The sequence below is a fragment of the Saimiri boliviensis genome, chromosome 18, assembly GCF_048565385.1.
Source record: "Saimiri boliviensis isolate mSaiBol1 chromosome 18, mSaiBol1.pri, whole genome shotgun sequence".
Taxonomy (NCBI): Eukaryota; Metazoa; Chordata; class Mammalia; order Primates; family Cebidae; genus Saimiri; species Saimiri boliviensis.
In genome coordinates, this window is record NC_133466.1 from 843,673 (window position 1) to 858,670 (window position 14,998).

General features: G+C 53.2%; 1 protein-coding gene across 20 annotated transcripts in view; it reads right to left on the reverse strand.

The window, feature by feature from the left end:
* The window catches only part of PCBP3 (poly(rC) binding protein 3), a 275,114-nt gene that overhangs the window by 7,282 nt on the left and 252,834 nt on the right, over positions 1-14,998 (reverse strand). For 12 of the 20 annotated variants that reach the window (XM_039480549.2, XM_074389413.1, XM_074389419.1 and 9 more), the window contains 2 exons: positions 4,857-4,935; positions 3,997-4,056 (listed from right to left, as the gene is read on the reverse strand). In XM_039480549.2, the coding sequence (XP_039336483.1) occupies positions 3,997-4,056; positions 4,857-4,935 (139 nt within the window). The remainder of the gene's footprint in view (positions 1-3,996; positions 4,057-4,856; positions 4,936-14,998) is intronic. The other 8 variants (XM_074389425.1, XM_074389421.1, XM_074389415.1 and 5 more) reach the window with 3 other exon arrangements.

The window sequence follows — 14,998 nt, forward strand, 5'->3', positions numbered from 1 at the left end:
CCCTTAGTTCTCAGGGCACCCCACTGGTTCTGAGGCCACAGTGCCCTACCTCCCTGCCACACCCCCTGCCCTGCTGCAGAGGACAGCAGATGGCAGAGCACACAGAGCTGTCTCTCATTCCAGTTCTGATGTAACTCTGTCTATAGGCCACTGCCCATAGCCTGGCTCAGACAGCTCAGGCCCACCAGGCAGTTCTTCCAATTTGGAGCAAAGAGAACTAATAGCATCGCTGAGCAAAAATAAAGTGCTAGGCCCAATGAAAAACTGCACATTTCTATACAGATATCTTTCTTTGTTGAAGAGTGATGACATGGGTCTAATTTATCATCAAGCCTAAGTTTTTGTATTTACAAATCTCCACTTAGTACCATCAGATAAAAGACAACCTCTCAGAGTTCAAGTCCAAGATCTGCGCTTGCCTGGAGGCTGCAAGCCATGTGAGGGCTGGCACAGAGTCCAGAGGCCTGCTTTGCTTAGTGCTCAGCATTTCTGTCTCCTGGACACATGGCGGCTCCAACCCACAAGTCTACTGCTGACACTGCTCTTCCTCTCGCAGGCCCCAAGTGGTTCCTGTGACTCAGATCCTGCAGCTCAGACTGGGCCCAGGAGACTCTGAGATCCACACCTCCTAACCACAGCCCCGGACGATGTACCTTCAGAATAGCCCAGACTGGGGAGCCTTCCGCCCAACCCCATGCTCCCCTCTGGCTGGTCCCTGCCTCTGCTATGCCTAGGCTCCAGACAGACCAGATGGGTCCCCAAAATGCACCTCAGATGGCTGTAGATACCCAATGTGCTCCTACTTCCTCGCAGTGCCTCCTGTGCCCTCTAACTTGATGTTTAAGCCACACAGGTCCTGCTTCTCCCCACTGCCTCTGCCCTGCCCCTAGTCCCTGCCAGCCACACCCTCCCTGGGCCTTGGGTGAGGCAGCCTGTCTATGATGCCACCTCTTGTCTCATTTTACGGCACTGGCATCCCCAACCAGAGGATCCTCTCACTGTGGCCAGCCAGTCTCCCTGCCAAGGAGTGACTCCACAGGGTGGATGTGGTTCTGTGGGGCCGTCCAGCACAGGAAGGCAATCAGTTAGTGCTGAATAAACCAATTCACCTCTAACTGTCTGTTATTCTTCTTTTGCATATATAAGTCTAGAATTTCTGTTCTTTACATTCATTTAATAAATATCCTTTCAAAACAACATTTGGTTATTTATCTATACATGGGTTCCTGGTCCAACTCTCATTCCACAATGGTGACATTTAAAATGTCACTGAAAGATTTCCTTGGTCCTGCCTGAGTACTAGACAGGAATTCCTGAACAAAGTAGACCTTACATGAACAGACAGTAGTGAGCTAGACCTGCTGAAGTTGGGATATTTTGATTGAAGGGAGGAAAGTAAAGGAAAACTTCCTAGGACAGCACTAAAGTTAAGCTAATAATATAAAGAAATGTCTGCATAACCAGGACATCCATCTCAGGACAGACTGGCCCAGGTATTCATCCATCTCAGGATGGCATGGCCGATGTGTTCATTCAACTCAGGATGGGATGGCTCAGGTGTCCATTCATCTTAGGACAGCATGGTCCAGGTGTTCATCCATCTCAGGATAGACTGGCCCAGGTGTTCATCCATCTCAGGAAAAACTGCCCAGGTGTTCATCCATCTCAGGACAGACTGGCCCAGATGTTCATCCATCTCAGGATGATATGGCCCAGGTGTTCATCCATCTCAGGACAGCATGGCTCAGGTGTCCATTCATCTCAAGATGGCATGTCCTAGGTGTCCATTCATCTCAGGACAGACTAGCCCAGGTGTTCATCCATCTCAGGACAGCATGGCCCAGGTGTCCATCCATCTCAAGATGGCATGTCCTAGGTGTCCATTCATCTCAGGACAGACTAGCCCAGGTGTTCATCCATCTCAGGACAGCATGGCTCAGGTGTCCATCCATCTCAAGATGGCATGTCCTAGGTGTCCATTCATCTCAGGACAGACTAGCCCAGGTGTTCATCCATCTCAGGACAGCATAGCCCAGGTGTTCATCCATCTCAGGACAGCATGGCCCAGGTGTTCATCCATCTCAGGACAGAATGACCCAGGTGTCCATCCATTTCAGGATGGCATGTCCCAGGTGTCCATTCATCTCAGGACAGACTAGCCCAGGTGTTCATCCATCTCAAGATGGCATGGCCAATGTGTTCATTCAACTCAGGACAGACTGGCCCAGGTATCCATCCATCTCAGGACAGACTGGCCCAGGTGTCCATCCATCTCAGGACGGCAAGGCTCAGGTGTTCATCTATCTCAGGACAGACTAGTCCAGGTGTCCATCCATCTCAGAATGGCATGGCCCAGGTGTTCATCCATCAGGACAGACTGGCCCAGGTGTTCATCCACCTCAGGACAGCATGGCCCAGGTATTCATCCATTTCAGGAAAGCATGGCCCAGGTGTTCATTTGTCTTAGGACAGACTGCCCAGGTATCCATCCATCTTGGGACAGATTGGTCCAGGTGTCCATCCATCTCAGCACAGACTTCCCAGGTGTCCATCCATCTCAGGACAGCATGGCCCAGATGTCCAATCCTCTCAGGACAGCATGCCAGGTGTCCATCCGTCTCAGGACAGACTGCCCAAGTGTCCATCCATCTCAGGACAGCATGGCCCAAGTGTTCATCCATCTCGGGATGGCATGGCCCAGGTGTCCATCCATCTCAGGACAGACTGCCCAAGTGTCCATCCATCTCAGGACAGCATGGCCCAAGTGTTCATCCATCTCAGGACAGACTGCCCAAGTGTCCATCCATCTCAGGACAGCATGGCCCAAGTGTTCATCCATCTCAGGATGGCATGGCCCAGGTGTTCATCCATCTCAGGATGGCATGGCCCAGGTGTCCATCCATCTCAGGACAGCATGCCAGGTGTCCATCCATCTCAGGACAGCATGGCCCAAGTGTTCATCCATCTCAGGATGGCATGGCCCAGGTGTTCATCCATCTCACGACAGACTGGCCCAGGTGTTCATCCATCTCAGGACGGCATGGCCCAGGTGTCCATCCATCTCGGGACAGCATGCCAGGTGTCCATCCATCTTGGTCCCGGTGTCCATCCATCTCAGCACAGACTTCCCAGGTGTTCATCCATCTGAGGCCAGTGTGGCTGATATGTCCCATCTACTTAAGGACAGCATAGCCCAGGGATCCATTCATTTCAGGACAGCATGGTCCAGGTGAGTCTCTTTCTTATGAAGATGATGGCATTTCAGGAACCAGGGGTAAATGAGGATGCCCCAACCCGTAGCCCAAGCCCACAGAAGTCTCCTGGCCCCAGCATTAGAGCGGCCACAAACCCCTCCCGTCGCAGGCCACTCAATTTAACCTGCCGTGGCTGGTACATGTGTGCAGCGCAGTTCACAGGGCCACGGGGAGAGGAGGGTCGTCACAGGACACCTGTCTGGCCACCAGGAAGCTGCTGTGGCACCGGCCATGTGCACACAGAGCCACGAGGAGTGACAGGTGTGTGGCATCTTCCTCACAGGCATCTGGGCACCCTCTAAGCCCCAGACAAACTGTGTCTGTTTTACCGCCTTGGGCACTGAATCTACAAATCCACGTGCTACCCCACAGTATCCGAGGAACAAACATTTCACTGCAGATCAGAAGGGGTGTGCGCAAATCCAGCTCAGACTGATCTTCCTCCTTATAGGTTTGCTCGTGGTCCTAGGAAACTACGAGCAAAAAAACTTTCCGAAGTGCACCATGGTGAGGCCTCTATTTCCTGCTCCTGCAAGGCCGTGGTGCCCTGCCCTGAGCACCTCAGGCCCAACCATTCAGCCACAGTGGCAGTGTGGCACCACCCACGCCCTTGGCAGCACCTGAGGCTGGTCCACAGCCCCCCAGAAGCTGCGAGCTGCCACAGCAGCAGGCCCGCACCCACTCCCACTGGGCTCTGCGCTGCCGCCCTGGCCTGCTCTCCTGGCATGTGGCTTTGTGTTACCTGACGACTGGCCCATCAGATTTTGAGCTTCTTCGGAGGAGTGTAAAGGCAGCTTTTCTCCTGGAGAGCAAAGAAGAGACAGGTTTAATGTTTTGCCCTCAAGGAGATAAGCAGTGTCCCTTCAACTAGGGAAGCTCAAAATATGACTGGCACATGCACCGGGGCTCTCTCCAGCCACGGCCACAGGCACGCAAGGGGAAGGGGGCTCAGCCACAGGCACGCCACGGTCTCTGAGGGGAGGGACACCCAGCTGCCAGGCACGCCACGGGGAAGGGGGCTCAGCCACAGGCATGGCGCTGCCTCTCAGGGAGGGAGGCCCAGCTGCCAGGCACGCCTAGGGGAGGGGGGCTTGCCACGGTCAGCCACTCTTGACGGCCTCATGACGGCGACTGGGTTGGGGCTGACTCGGCCACCGCTCTCCTGGGGCAGGGCTGGGTGCCACCCTGGGACATGCAGTGGCTTCCTGCGTAAGAGTACCCAAGGCTGCTGTCTGTGCTTTTGCTCCTGGAGAAAGCCTCTAGGGTGGCCCAGTGGGTGTGCTCAGCAGGAAGGGCCACCTGGGACAGCACAGGGCACTGCCCAGCAAGTGCAGACTCTCGGTGAGCAGACGTCTCTTCACAGCAAGCTACAGCAAGGCCAGCTGTTGGTGAACTGGCCCACAGTGGGAGTGAGACCCACCTCCCGCCCCCGCCCTGTCCCCGACCCCAGCCCCGGCAAGCCCGCTGCATGTGAACCCTGCACCACCGGGACTCACAACTCCAACTGTACCTGTTCCACACACTGCACTGAGTGACACAGCTCAGAAAGAGAGAGTCCCCAGGTGAGAAGAGAAGGAGGTGAGAAAAGGGCTGGGTACGTACCGGGGAAAGCGGGGTTGGTCTGTCCGAGGGGAGGAAAGGGGGTTTGCTGCATGGCCAACTGGTGGAGCTTGGTCAACTGCTGGGGTAGGAGGGACATGAGAGCTAAGAAGGTTATTGTCATTGAGTACAAGTCACACCAAATTAAAAAGGCAGTAACAGAACTTTGCACAGATAGAGAGAGAGGGCCATGCGGACACATGGCAGACGCAAGAGAAGGCAAGGACTTGGCCTGGCGAAGCCAATGGAGCCCAGGCTGTGAGCGGGCGTGGGGCCACTGCCCAGCGTTCGGAGAGCAGCACAGGGAGCTGCCGTCTTCTCTCCCTGGCTCCCTGGCAGCTCCAGCCTGGGCCAGCCGAGCCTCCCTCTCACCAGCTGGTGTGGACAGGAAGCTGGCTGGGGCCAGTGGGTCACAGAGGGCCTGGGAGAGTCTGGGAGCCACAGAGGAAGACGATCTGCGTGTCTAGGAGATTCCAGACCAAGTCACTAGTCACAAAACTCAGGCTAGCCTCTGTGGGATCCAGAGGCTCTAGTTTGCAAAGCTTGCCCTGGCCTCACCTGTGCTAGGCCTGGCCCCCTCCCCTCCCCTGCAGGGCCTCACTTTACCCAGGAGGTGACCTAGGGTTGGGGGAAGGGCTACACATCTGCCTTCTAGTCATCTCCAGGAGCATCTCGCCTCTCCTGGGATTACAGAACACGAGTGCTGGAAGGTTCTACGGAAGGCGTGAGTGAGGGACACCTCAGGCCCTCAGCTGGGAGCCGACTGTGCCCCCAGTCCCTGCAGGCTGCCCCCAGCCCTTCTCCTCCCTAGTCCCTGAGCCACAAGACTTTTCAAGGGGGCTTTGCTGCCATTTTAAAAGTTATTTTACCTGAATCTCATTTCTTAAATAAAAACTAAAAATAGCAAAAGATAACAGTAAATGTGGCAAGACAAGGCCACATTTGGGATGCTCAAAATTACATCCGCGCTTTGGAGAGCCTGGGACTGCTCAGCACACGGCACGGGGCTCCTCACACCCGGCTCTCCCAAGAGCCACAGGCCTGCCAAGGCTGGACACTGCAGAGGGTGTCCTGGGGCTCAGGAGGGCACCGGGCGAAGCTCCTCTGTGGGGTGATCAGCCCGGCAGGAAGGGAGGCGGCACATTCGGGGAGGGGCATCACCTCCCATCGTTTTCAGAACATCCAACCCAAACACATCCCCGTGTGGTGGCTGCATGTGGACTCCTGCAACCTCCAGCCAGGCAGGCAGCTTCCTCACTGCACAGGGTGTGGGGTGGCAGAAGCTGCCACAGAGGCCACCAAGGCTGGAGGTGTGTGCACTCGGAGCAGAGCTGCTGTCTGCATGCGAGAAGGCCAGATGCTGGGTGCCTGACAAGATCCCTATGCTTGCCCCCCCACCCCTGGAACCCGGGTTCCCAGACACCAGGGAGCCCAAGTCAGGAAGGCATTGACCGCGGTCCCAGCACCTTCCCAGCTCTGTGCTCCTGGGTGGGTTTGCGCTCAGCCTCCCAGGATCCCTCCAAGTTCACCCAGAGTCAAGATGAAGGCCCCTCCTCAGTACCCAGTGTACTGAGAGGATGGGGGCTGCTCCCCAGCCCCGCCCCTCCATGACCCCTGGCCTTGCCAGCTGGTGGGCAGGGCAGGCCTGGCAGGAGGGGGCCGTTTGGTGTGCTGTGGCCATCTGGCCTCTTCATGCCCCCACAGGATGGGGTCCGGTCCCCATGGCAAGCCTGTGGCCTCTGGCACACCTCCGAGTGTAGTGGAGAGCAATGAGACTGTGAGGTGTTTGGTGCCGTGGACTGACTTTGCTTCCAGAGATCTGCCACTGCAGATACAGCTGGCAAGGACTTACACAGGGGCACATCTGCAAAGCAGGCCCTGCCCAGGCCTCTCCGCCTTCCTGGCTGTCCTCTGACCCCAGGCCTGCCCAAGGAGACCTGACTGTATCCCAGACTCAGCAAGGCCACTCCTGGTGCAGCAGGAGAGCTCAGGTCAAGGGTCAGGTTCAGCTCTAAGAGTGCCCTGAAGACTGGGTGCATGTGAAGGCCACAGCAGGGGCTGGAGGGCTGGAGGTGCCCCTGCCTGGCAGGCTGCAGAGCCCAGCTGCTGGCCCTGGAAGACGACCCGGCTCCCATGTGGGTGGCATCTGTGCTGCCCCATGATGTAACGTGAACCAGCCTGCCAGGTTACCTGAGGGGATGTGTGTGCAAGCCCCTGACGAGGGTGCCAGGGAGCCTGTGGGGGAGACGCTGTCCCAAGGACACCAGCTGGTCACCTCCAGGTGAGACGCGAGGCCCTGCGGGCCAGCAGGAGAAAGCAGGTGCATCGGGGTCCTAGTGAAGGCACCCCACCTGGATGGGACACGCCAGGAAAGACCGGGGCCGCCCAGGCAGGGCAGAAGGACTGCAGGGGAGTGAGGCGCTCCCGCCGGGTTCTTACAGTCACTGGATGCTGAGTGGCACAGCCGGGATGCGCAAACCCCCGCCTTCCAGGGGCCAGGCCCAGGAGCTGCCCTATGGCCAGGGAATGCGGCACAGGGGAGGGGGTGCCCCCAGGCTCTGCAGGGGATGAAATGGCTCGAGTCGGCTCCAAGACGGCCCAGCCTGTGGCTGTGGTGATAGGAAGGCCTGGTGGCTCCAGGCCTCAGTTCCTTGAACTGTAAAGTGGGGAATGGATGTGAGTGGCAACTGTGATGTGCTACAGGTGACAACACTGTCTCCAACACATTTGGCTTTTTATGAAGAAGTGACCACACTAGCAGATGAATCTCCTTCCTCCCCACCTATAAACACAGGGGACATCACAGGGAGGCCTGGCCTGGCACAGGGCCGTGCTGGGTAGGCATCTGTGGAGAGAATGGGCGAGTGGGCGCACGAAGGCCAGGACACAGTGGTCACCCGGCTCTGCCCGGCATCCGTCTGGCCGCTGCATCTCTTTTGGACTCAATTTCCACATTTTTTAAAGGCGGGAACGGGACTAAGTCTCAAGGGGCCTTCCAAGTTTTGAGAAAACTCTGCCTGTAAAAAATGAGACTTTTGGTTCTCACCAGAACCTCCAAATCACTGAGAGGAAAAGAATAAAGACAGAAGTCAAGGGAGGAGGGGAAGAAAGTCAGACAGGCAGGCAAGAGGGCGGGAGGGGGAGGGGAGGGGAGGAGGACAGGAGGGGGAGCAGGAGCGGGGGCAGGGGAAGTGACCCATAACCTATGTCTCTCTGTAAACTGCCTTTTCCACTTCGCATTGACTCAGAATGTAACACACAGACAACTACTAAAATTACAAGCATTTGTTAAGATGCAACTCAATGAATTATTACAAAACAAACACACCTATGCAACTGTCACTCAGGCCAAGGCCACTTCCATGGTAGTTTTAACCTGTATTCACGTTTCCTCTCCAGTAAAATGTCTGTTTCTGTCCTTCGCCCATTTTTACTATTGCTTGATTTTTGCTGACTTCACGAGAGCTCCCCGGCATTTCTGATGCCAGCATTTCCGATGCCATCCTGCCTGTTATTCGTGCTGCCCACTTTTCCCCACTCGTCTATGGTGTCTTACGAGAAGCAGTATTCTAAAATTGAGTATCAGTGTTTTCCTTTATGGTCTGAGCTTATGTTTTAAGAAATCCTCCCCTGACCGAGAATACGGCATTCTTCTATATTTTCCCCTAAAACTGCTAAATTCTTCTGTCTTGTGTTGGAGTTCTTGATACATGGGAGATGGTTTTATTTATGGCAGGAAGCAAATTATGACCTGCCGTCCTGGCACTGTGGGGAGTGTCCGCCCTCTCCCAGGCTCTCGTGGGCAGCTTCGTCCCGTCCACATCTCAGGGATGGCTTTCTTCCTGTGTGGGGGGATCCTGGGCTCTCAGGTCTGAACTAGACTTTACTGGCCTCTCACTGCACCCAAACCACACAGTCTGGCATAGTCATCTCCGATGGTAACTGCCTCCTGCACACTGCCTGCGGGCCTGCCTGAGGCCGTTTTACAGCTAACTTGTTTAGATAATGCGAAGGAATACACTAAAATAAGATAAAAAGCATAGTAGTACATAACCCAGTGCTGCTGCGTTTATCAGTGCCATGAAGAATGATGAACCATGCGTGTCAGCATGTGCTGGATGGCTGGCAGCGCAGGGGCTTTGCACCAGCAGCACACACGGGGTAACATGCTGCACGGCACCTTCACACCCGCTACGACGCCACCAGGAACTTCTCAGCTCCCCACTCTCACGCGGCCACCATCGTCTGTGTGGGCTGTTGTTGCCTGAACCATCCGCGTGGTGCGTGACTGTAACTGCTTTGTGCTGAGAGAGTGTGAGCTACACCATTCTGATTTTTGAAAGATGGTGAGATGCGCTTTACGGTTTGGTATGTGATCAGGTTTTGCAAATGTCTCTGTGAATTCTATAGTGGTGCTGGGTGTAGTGTTCAACCTACATCAACTATGTCAGGATCACGGAGAATTCTGTTGATGCTTTCTTCATACTTGGCTACTTGGCCTGTCATTCATGGAAAGAGAGGTGTGCCAGTGTTCACTCTAATGTGTCAAATTCTCTGTTTTGTCAACTATTTTCTTTACATATTTTAAAGCTGTTTTAAGCATGTACAAATTCTGAATTATTGTAGCTTCTGTGAGCTGAATTTATCAACATGTAATGACTAAAGTTTTTTCTTACAGTCTTGTTTTTTCCCCTCTACTGACATTAGTATTGGTACATCAGTTTATTTCCTGCGTGTTCCTTAGCCTCTTCATTCTTTCACTTTTTTTCTGGGTCCTTATGCTTGAGGTGTGTCTCTTGAAAGGAAAACAAAAAACAAAAAAACTTGTTTTTGCTTGTTTGCTCGTCTATTTGTTCAGCTCAAAAGTACAGTCAGACAGCCTTCATCTTAATGGGAATTTCCTTTCACTTTGATCACAATCATCCCCATGTTTGGACTAATTTTAGACGTCTTGTTTTCAAATTGTCCTGCTTTTCCAGTGGTTCTTTTTTATTTCACTCCTTTTCTTCTGTTGGGTTAGCAGTTTTTCCCTCACTCATTTTAACCTGCCCTCTCACAGACGTTACATATCGGGTACCTTTGCTGTTGGTGGTCACTGGAATTTTAACGTGTGCGTTGAGAGTCTACACTCGGTGTAGACTTTACTCTCTAGTGGAATGAGAAAGTGGCCTGTGGGTGTTCCTGTCTCCTCATGTACACCCGATCTTACATGTGCTGTTTCTATCCACTCGACTCCTGTGGGTGTTCCCGTCTCCTCAAGCACACACGATCTTACATGTGCTGTTTCTATCCACTTGATTCCTGTGGGTGTTCCCGTCTCCTCATGCACACGCGATCTTACGTGTGCTGTTTCTATCCTCCTCACGCACACGCGATCTTATGTGTGCTGTTTCTATCCACTTGATTCCTGTGGGTGTTCCCGTCTCCTCATGCACACGCGATCTTACGTGTGCTGTTTCTATCCACTTGACTCCTGTGTCAATCTTGTGAATTAGGCAGGGGCATCCGTGAGTTCACAAGTGATGTTTGTTAACCAAATGTGGACCCTTTTCTTTGCATTTCCAGCCTTCCTTCTGGGATCACCCACAGGGCATCCATCAGAAGATCATTTGCTGTGGCCTCGTGGTCACATCTGTTTGTCTGCAAATGGTTACATGTAGGTCTTTGAAGGATCCTCCCTTGAGACAGAGTTTTAAGCTGACAACGATTTTCTTTGATTAAGCCCCCATCTTCTGGCGTCTGAAGTTGCTGATGAGAAGTCGACCTAATTTCTCACTGCTGTCCCTTGTCATATTCTCTCTGATTACTTTTAAGATTGATTTTGGTCTTTGGTGTTACGTCATCTTGCTTTGATATTTCTAGGATGGATTTCCCTTTGTTTATCCTGTTTGTGAATTGTTGGTGTTTCTGAATGTGAGGATGGTTTCTCTTACTAATTTTGGAAGGTTCTCCAAGTGTGTCTCTTGGAGTTTTCTCTCTCCATTCCATGTCTCCCCTGGGCTTCCAACTGGATGTGGGTTCTTCCTTCTCAGGCCTCCAGATCAGTGTTTCTCAGAACTCCACGGGCCAGTGAGTGTCCCGAGGGTCCTGTAAAAATACGAAATCTGGTTCTGAGAAGGGCAAGCGGACAGGAACGGTGTGTGAGAGCCCAGCAGAGGATGGGGTGTTCCAAGAGAGGAAAGACGGAACTCCAGCCCACAGTGCGGGCTGCCTGGGCCTCCTGGGCCTCCTGTTTCCCGAGACAAACAGCTGCAGTAGCACAGCTCTGACAGCAGGTGGGGCCCTGGGCAAGCCTCAGCACCACGTGCAGCTGCAGGGTCTTGGAAAGTGCCAGGCTTCAGAGGGAGAGAGGCTGGGGCCCTCAGCCAGGTGCCCAGGGTACATGGCATTGGCTACTCTCTCACTACAGTGCGAGGGGCCCCTCGCCCACCTCCCCACGGGGTTCCAGAGGGAGGCACGGAACAAGTGGGAGGAGAAAGCACTCTGCGGGTGCATGAGATGGTTGTGAGACCCCGTGCGTGCTCTTCATGCGTTCAGGGGAAATGTGTGGCACTGACAGCGTCCCGGGGACTGCACAGCTGGGACGAAGGACGGCACCCAGCCCAGGGTCTGGCCGTGCATCCCACCCTCCGCTCCCTCTTCCGATGACACGTTTCCGCAATTTCCCCACGACTCTTTCACTGAAGAACCAGCTTCTTAGCAGATCCTGGTGTCCATTTTGACTCCCAGCATTGCTTACATCTGCTGCTCACGTCCAGCTGCTTGGGCGGCTCTCCCATCACCGGCTGGTTAGCTCGGGCCAAGTCACCTCTCAGAGCTTCCACTTCCTTGTGTGTGGAATTGGTCCCATGGTCCTGAGATCTGCTTCACAGGGTTAGTGCAAGGCTCATCTAAAATAGCCTACATGGCAAATTCTTCATCAACTCGAACAGGTTTTTGTTTTTGTTTGCTTTCAACATCCCCTTCAAATGATGGGGATGTTAAGTAAGGGATAGATTAGGAGACTTGGAAGACTAGAAATAAAGATTCATTTATCTGAGGGTATTTTTTCTTTTTTTGAGACAAGGTCTTGCTCTGTCGCTAAGGCTGGAGTGCAGTGGTGCAATCTCTGCTCACTATAGCCTCGACCTCTGGGGCTCAGGTAACTATCCCACCTCAGCCTCTTGAGAAGCTGGGACTACAGGTGCGTGCCGCCACACCCAGCTAATTTTTGTATTTTTTGTAGAGATGAGGTTTTGCTTTTTTGTCCAAGTTGGTCTCGAGCTCCTGGGCTCAAGGAGTCCTCCTATCTTGGCCTCTCAAAGTGCTGGGACGGCAGGAGAGAGCCACTGTACCTGGCCAATGAGGGTATTTTTGAAGTTCACTAATATCTTCCAGAAAAAAACAATTCCTTTCTGGTGTAACTGCACCACTGTCATTAAAGGGGCAGAAGTGCTGGGTGAGAGAGAAGTGGTCTGTCCAGGCGTGTGCGTGTCCAGGTGCGTGCGTGTCCAGATGCATGTGTGTCCAGATGTGTGCATGCCTAGGCGTGTGTCCAGGCGTGTGTGTTCAGGTGTGTGTGTCCAGGCGTGTGCGTGTCCAGGCGTGTGTCCAGGTGTGTGCGTGTCCAGGTGTGTCCAGGTGTGTGCGTGTCCAGGTGTGTCCAGGTGTGTGCGTGTCCAGGTGCATGTGTGTCCAGATGTGTGCGTGTCCAGGCATGTGCATGCCCAGGTGTGTGTATCTAGGTGTGTGCGTGTCCAGGTGTGTCCAGGTGTGTGTCCAGATGTGTGCGTGTCCAGGCGTGTGCATGCCCAGGTGTGTGTATCTAGGTGTGTGCGTGTCCAGGTGTGTCCAGGTGTGTGTCCAAATGTGTGCGTGTCCAGGCGTGCATGCCCAGGTGTGCGTGTCCAGGTGTGTGCGTGTCCAGGTGCATGTGTGTCCAGATGTGTGCGTGTCCAGGCATGTGCATGCCCAGGTGTGTGTATCTAGGTGTGTGCGTGTCCAGGCACGTGTGTGTCCAGGCGCATGTGTGTCCAGGTGTGTGGGTGTCCAGGCACGTGCGTCCAGATGTGTGTGTTCAGGCGTGCATGTCCAGGCATGTGTGTGTCCAGGCGTGTCCAGGCGTGTGCATATCCAGGCGTGTGCGTGTCCCGGCGTGTATCTAGACGTGTGCACTCTGCTCTGCTCTCAGGAGGGCGGACGTGCTGGGTGGGAGTCAGGCAGTCTGCCCAGGTGTGCACGCTTTCTGTTCTGCTCTCAGGTCCCAGGTCTCAGGTGCTGTTTCTCTTTCTCGTTTCTGAAACTGCACTTGGCCTGGGCCAGGCAGGACACACAGAGGCACGTGGACAGTCTCCCAGGCTCCTTAGTGCCCATGCTGGAGAACCTGACCGGACCGTGGCTGAGGCCGACCCCGAAATGTCCTCTTCTGTCCTCCAAAGTCCTTCCCGCGGTCCAGCATGGCTGTGTGCCTCTTCAGAACACCTGGACGTCGACAGCACAATGCAACTCCAGGAGGGCGCAGGTAAAATGACGCCAGTGGTGTGCGCGGAGCTGGAGAAAAGCGGGTGGGCAGGTGAGTGCCAATGACTGCTTTTTGTTTGTTCGTTTTTTGAAATGGGTTCTCACTGTCGCCCAGGCTGCAATGTAGTGGCAGGATCTTGGCTCACTGCAACCTCCATGTCCCGGGCTCAGGGAATCCTTTTGCCTCAGCCTCCTGGGTAACTGGGACTACAAGCATGTGCCACCAGGTTTGCCTAAATTTTTTGTATTTTTGGTAGAGACGGGTCTCACCATGTTGCCCAGGCTTGTCTCAAACTCCTAAGCTCAAGAAATCCACCTGCCTCAGGCTCTCAAAGGGCTGGGATTACAAGCATGAGCCACCACGGCTGGCCTCAGCCACCATGTCCAGCCTGATGATTCTTAAATAAGAACAAGCTAAAAACACTTTTTAAAATTGGGCACAGAAAACACATGCATTTTTTTAGTTTTACGTAAAGAAATACTCAAACCTAAGGAGCGTATTTTCTTATGTTTGATGTTTCTTATTCATGGGCCCATACATCCAGGTAAAATATCACGTTGCTAAAAAATGACTCTAGTATCTGTATGTAAGCCACCACTGTTGTATAAATAACCTTTTATTCGATTATATTATAAATTAAAATAATATATTCTATATCATATTGATAGTCTAAGAAATTGAAGCTTTTAAAATTTCTACTGAATACCAAGCTCAGATAAAAATTGCTTTCCTGATCATTGTTACCTATGTCACCAAATGATCATTTTATTTTTGCATTTAACGAATTAAGTGATTGTCCGAGTTTTCAATGTTACATGCCTGCAAGAAAAGCACTACGGAAGCTTCCATTCTTCTATTAACAGCTGCTCTGCGAATCTCACAACACTGACGGAGACAACAGAGTGTCTTCCACAGACAGCTGTTTCACAGTAAGGAACCAAGCATCTCAGTCCACTCCTGCTGCTGGGATGAAATGCCTTGGACTGGGTAATTCACAAACAGCGTAAATGCATGGCTCACAGTGATGGGGGCTGGAAACTGAGATCAAAGTGCTGGCTGGTTTGCTGTCTGGGAAGGACCCCGTCTCTGCTTTCAACATGGTGCCTGAACATTCTGTCCTCACATGGCAGGAGGGGTGGGGGGGAGGCCACTCCCTGAAGCCCCCGTTACAGGGACACCAACTCAGTTCACAAGGGTGGAGCCCTCATGAATATGCCCAGCCCCGGGAGCCCCACCCTCTAATACCATCACCTTGGTGATGCGGTTCCAACACGGAAAGTGGAGGAACAGACGCATTTAAACCAGGTATCTTAAATCACTACTGTGTGCACAGAGGCAGTTCTCCAACAGCTAGTTATACATTCGTTTAAGCTAATTTGAAACAATCTGCAAAACTACCCATTTATGGGTATGCTGAAAAAGTCACGTGGGAAAGCAAAGCCACCAATCCATGTAAAAGTCAATACCCACACCCATCACACGTGCGCTCCCACGCATGTGCACACGGAGACACAGCCTCTGGGAATTTCAGACCAATAAGCACTCCGACTCAGACAGGTGCTCAGCCAAAGGCAGCAGTGGGAACTTTAGGCTCTGTGGTCACAGGAAACCCATGTGTCACCAGAAGGTCCCTGCAGGTCTGAAT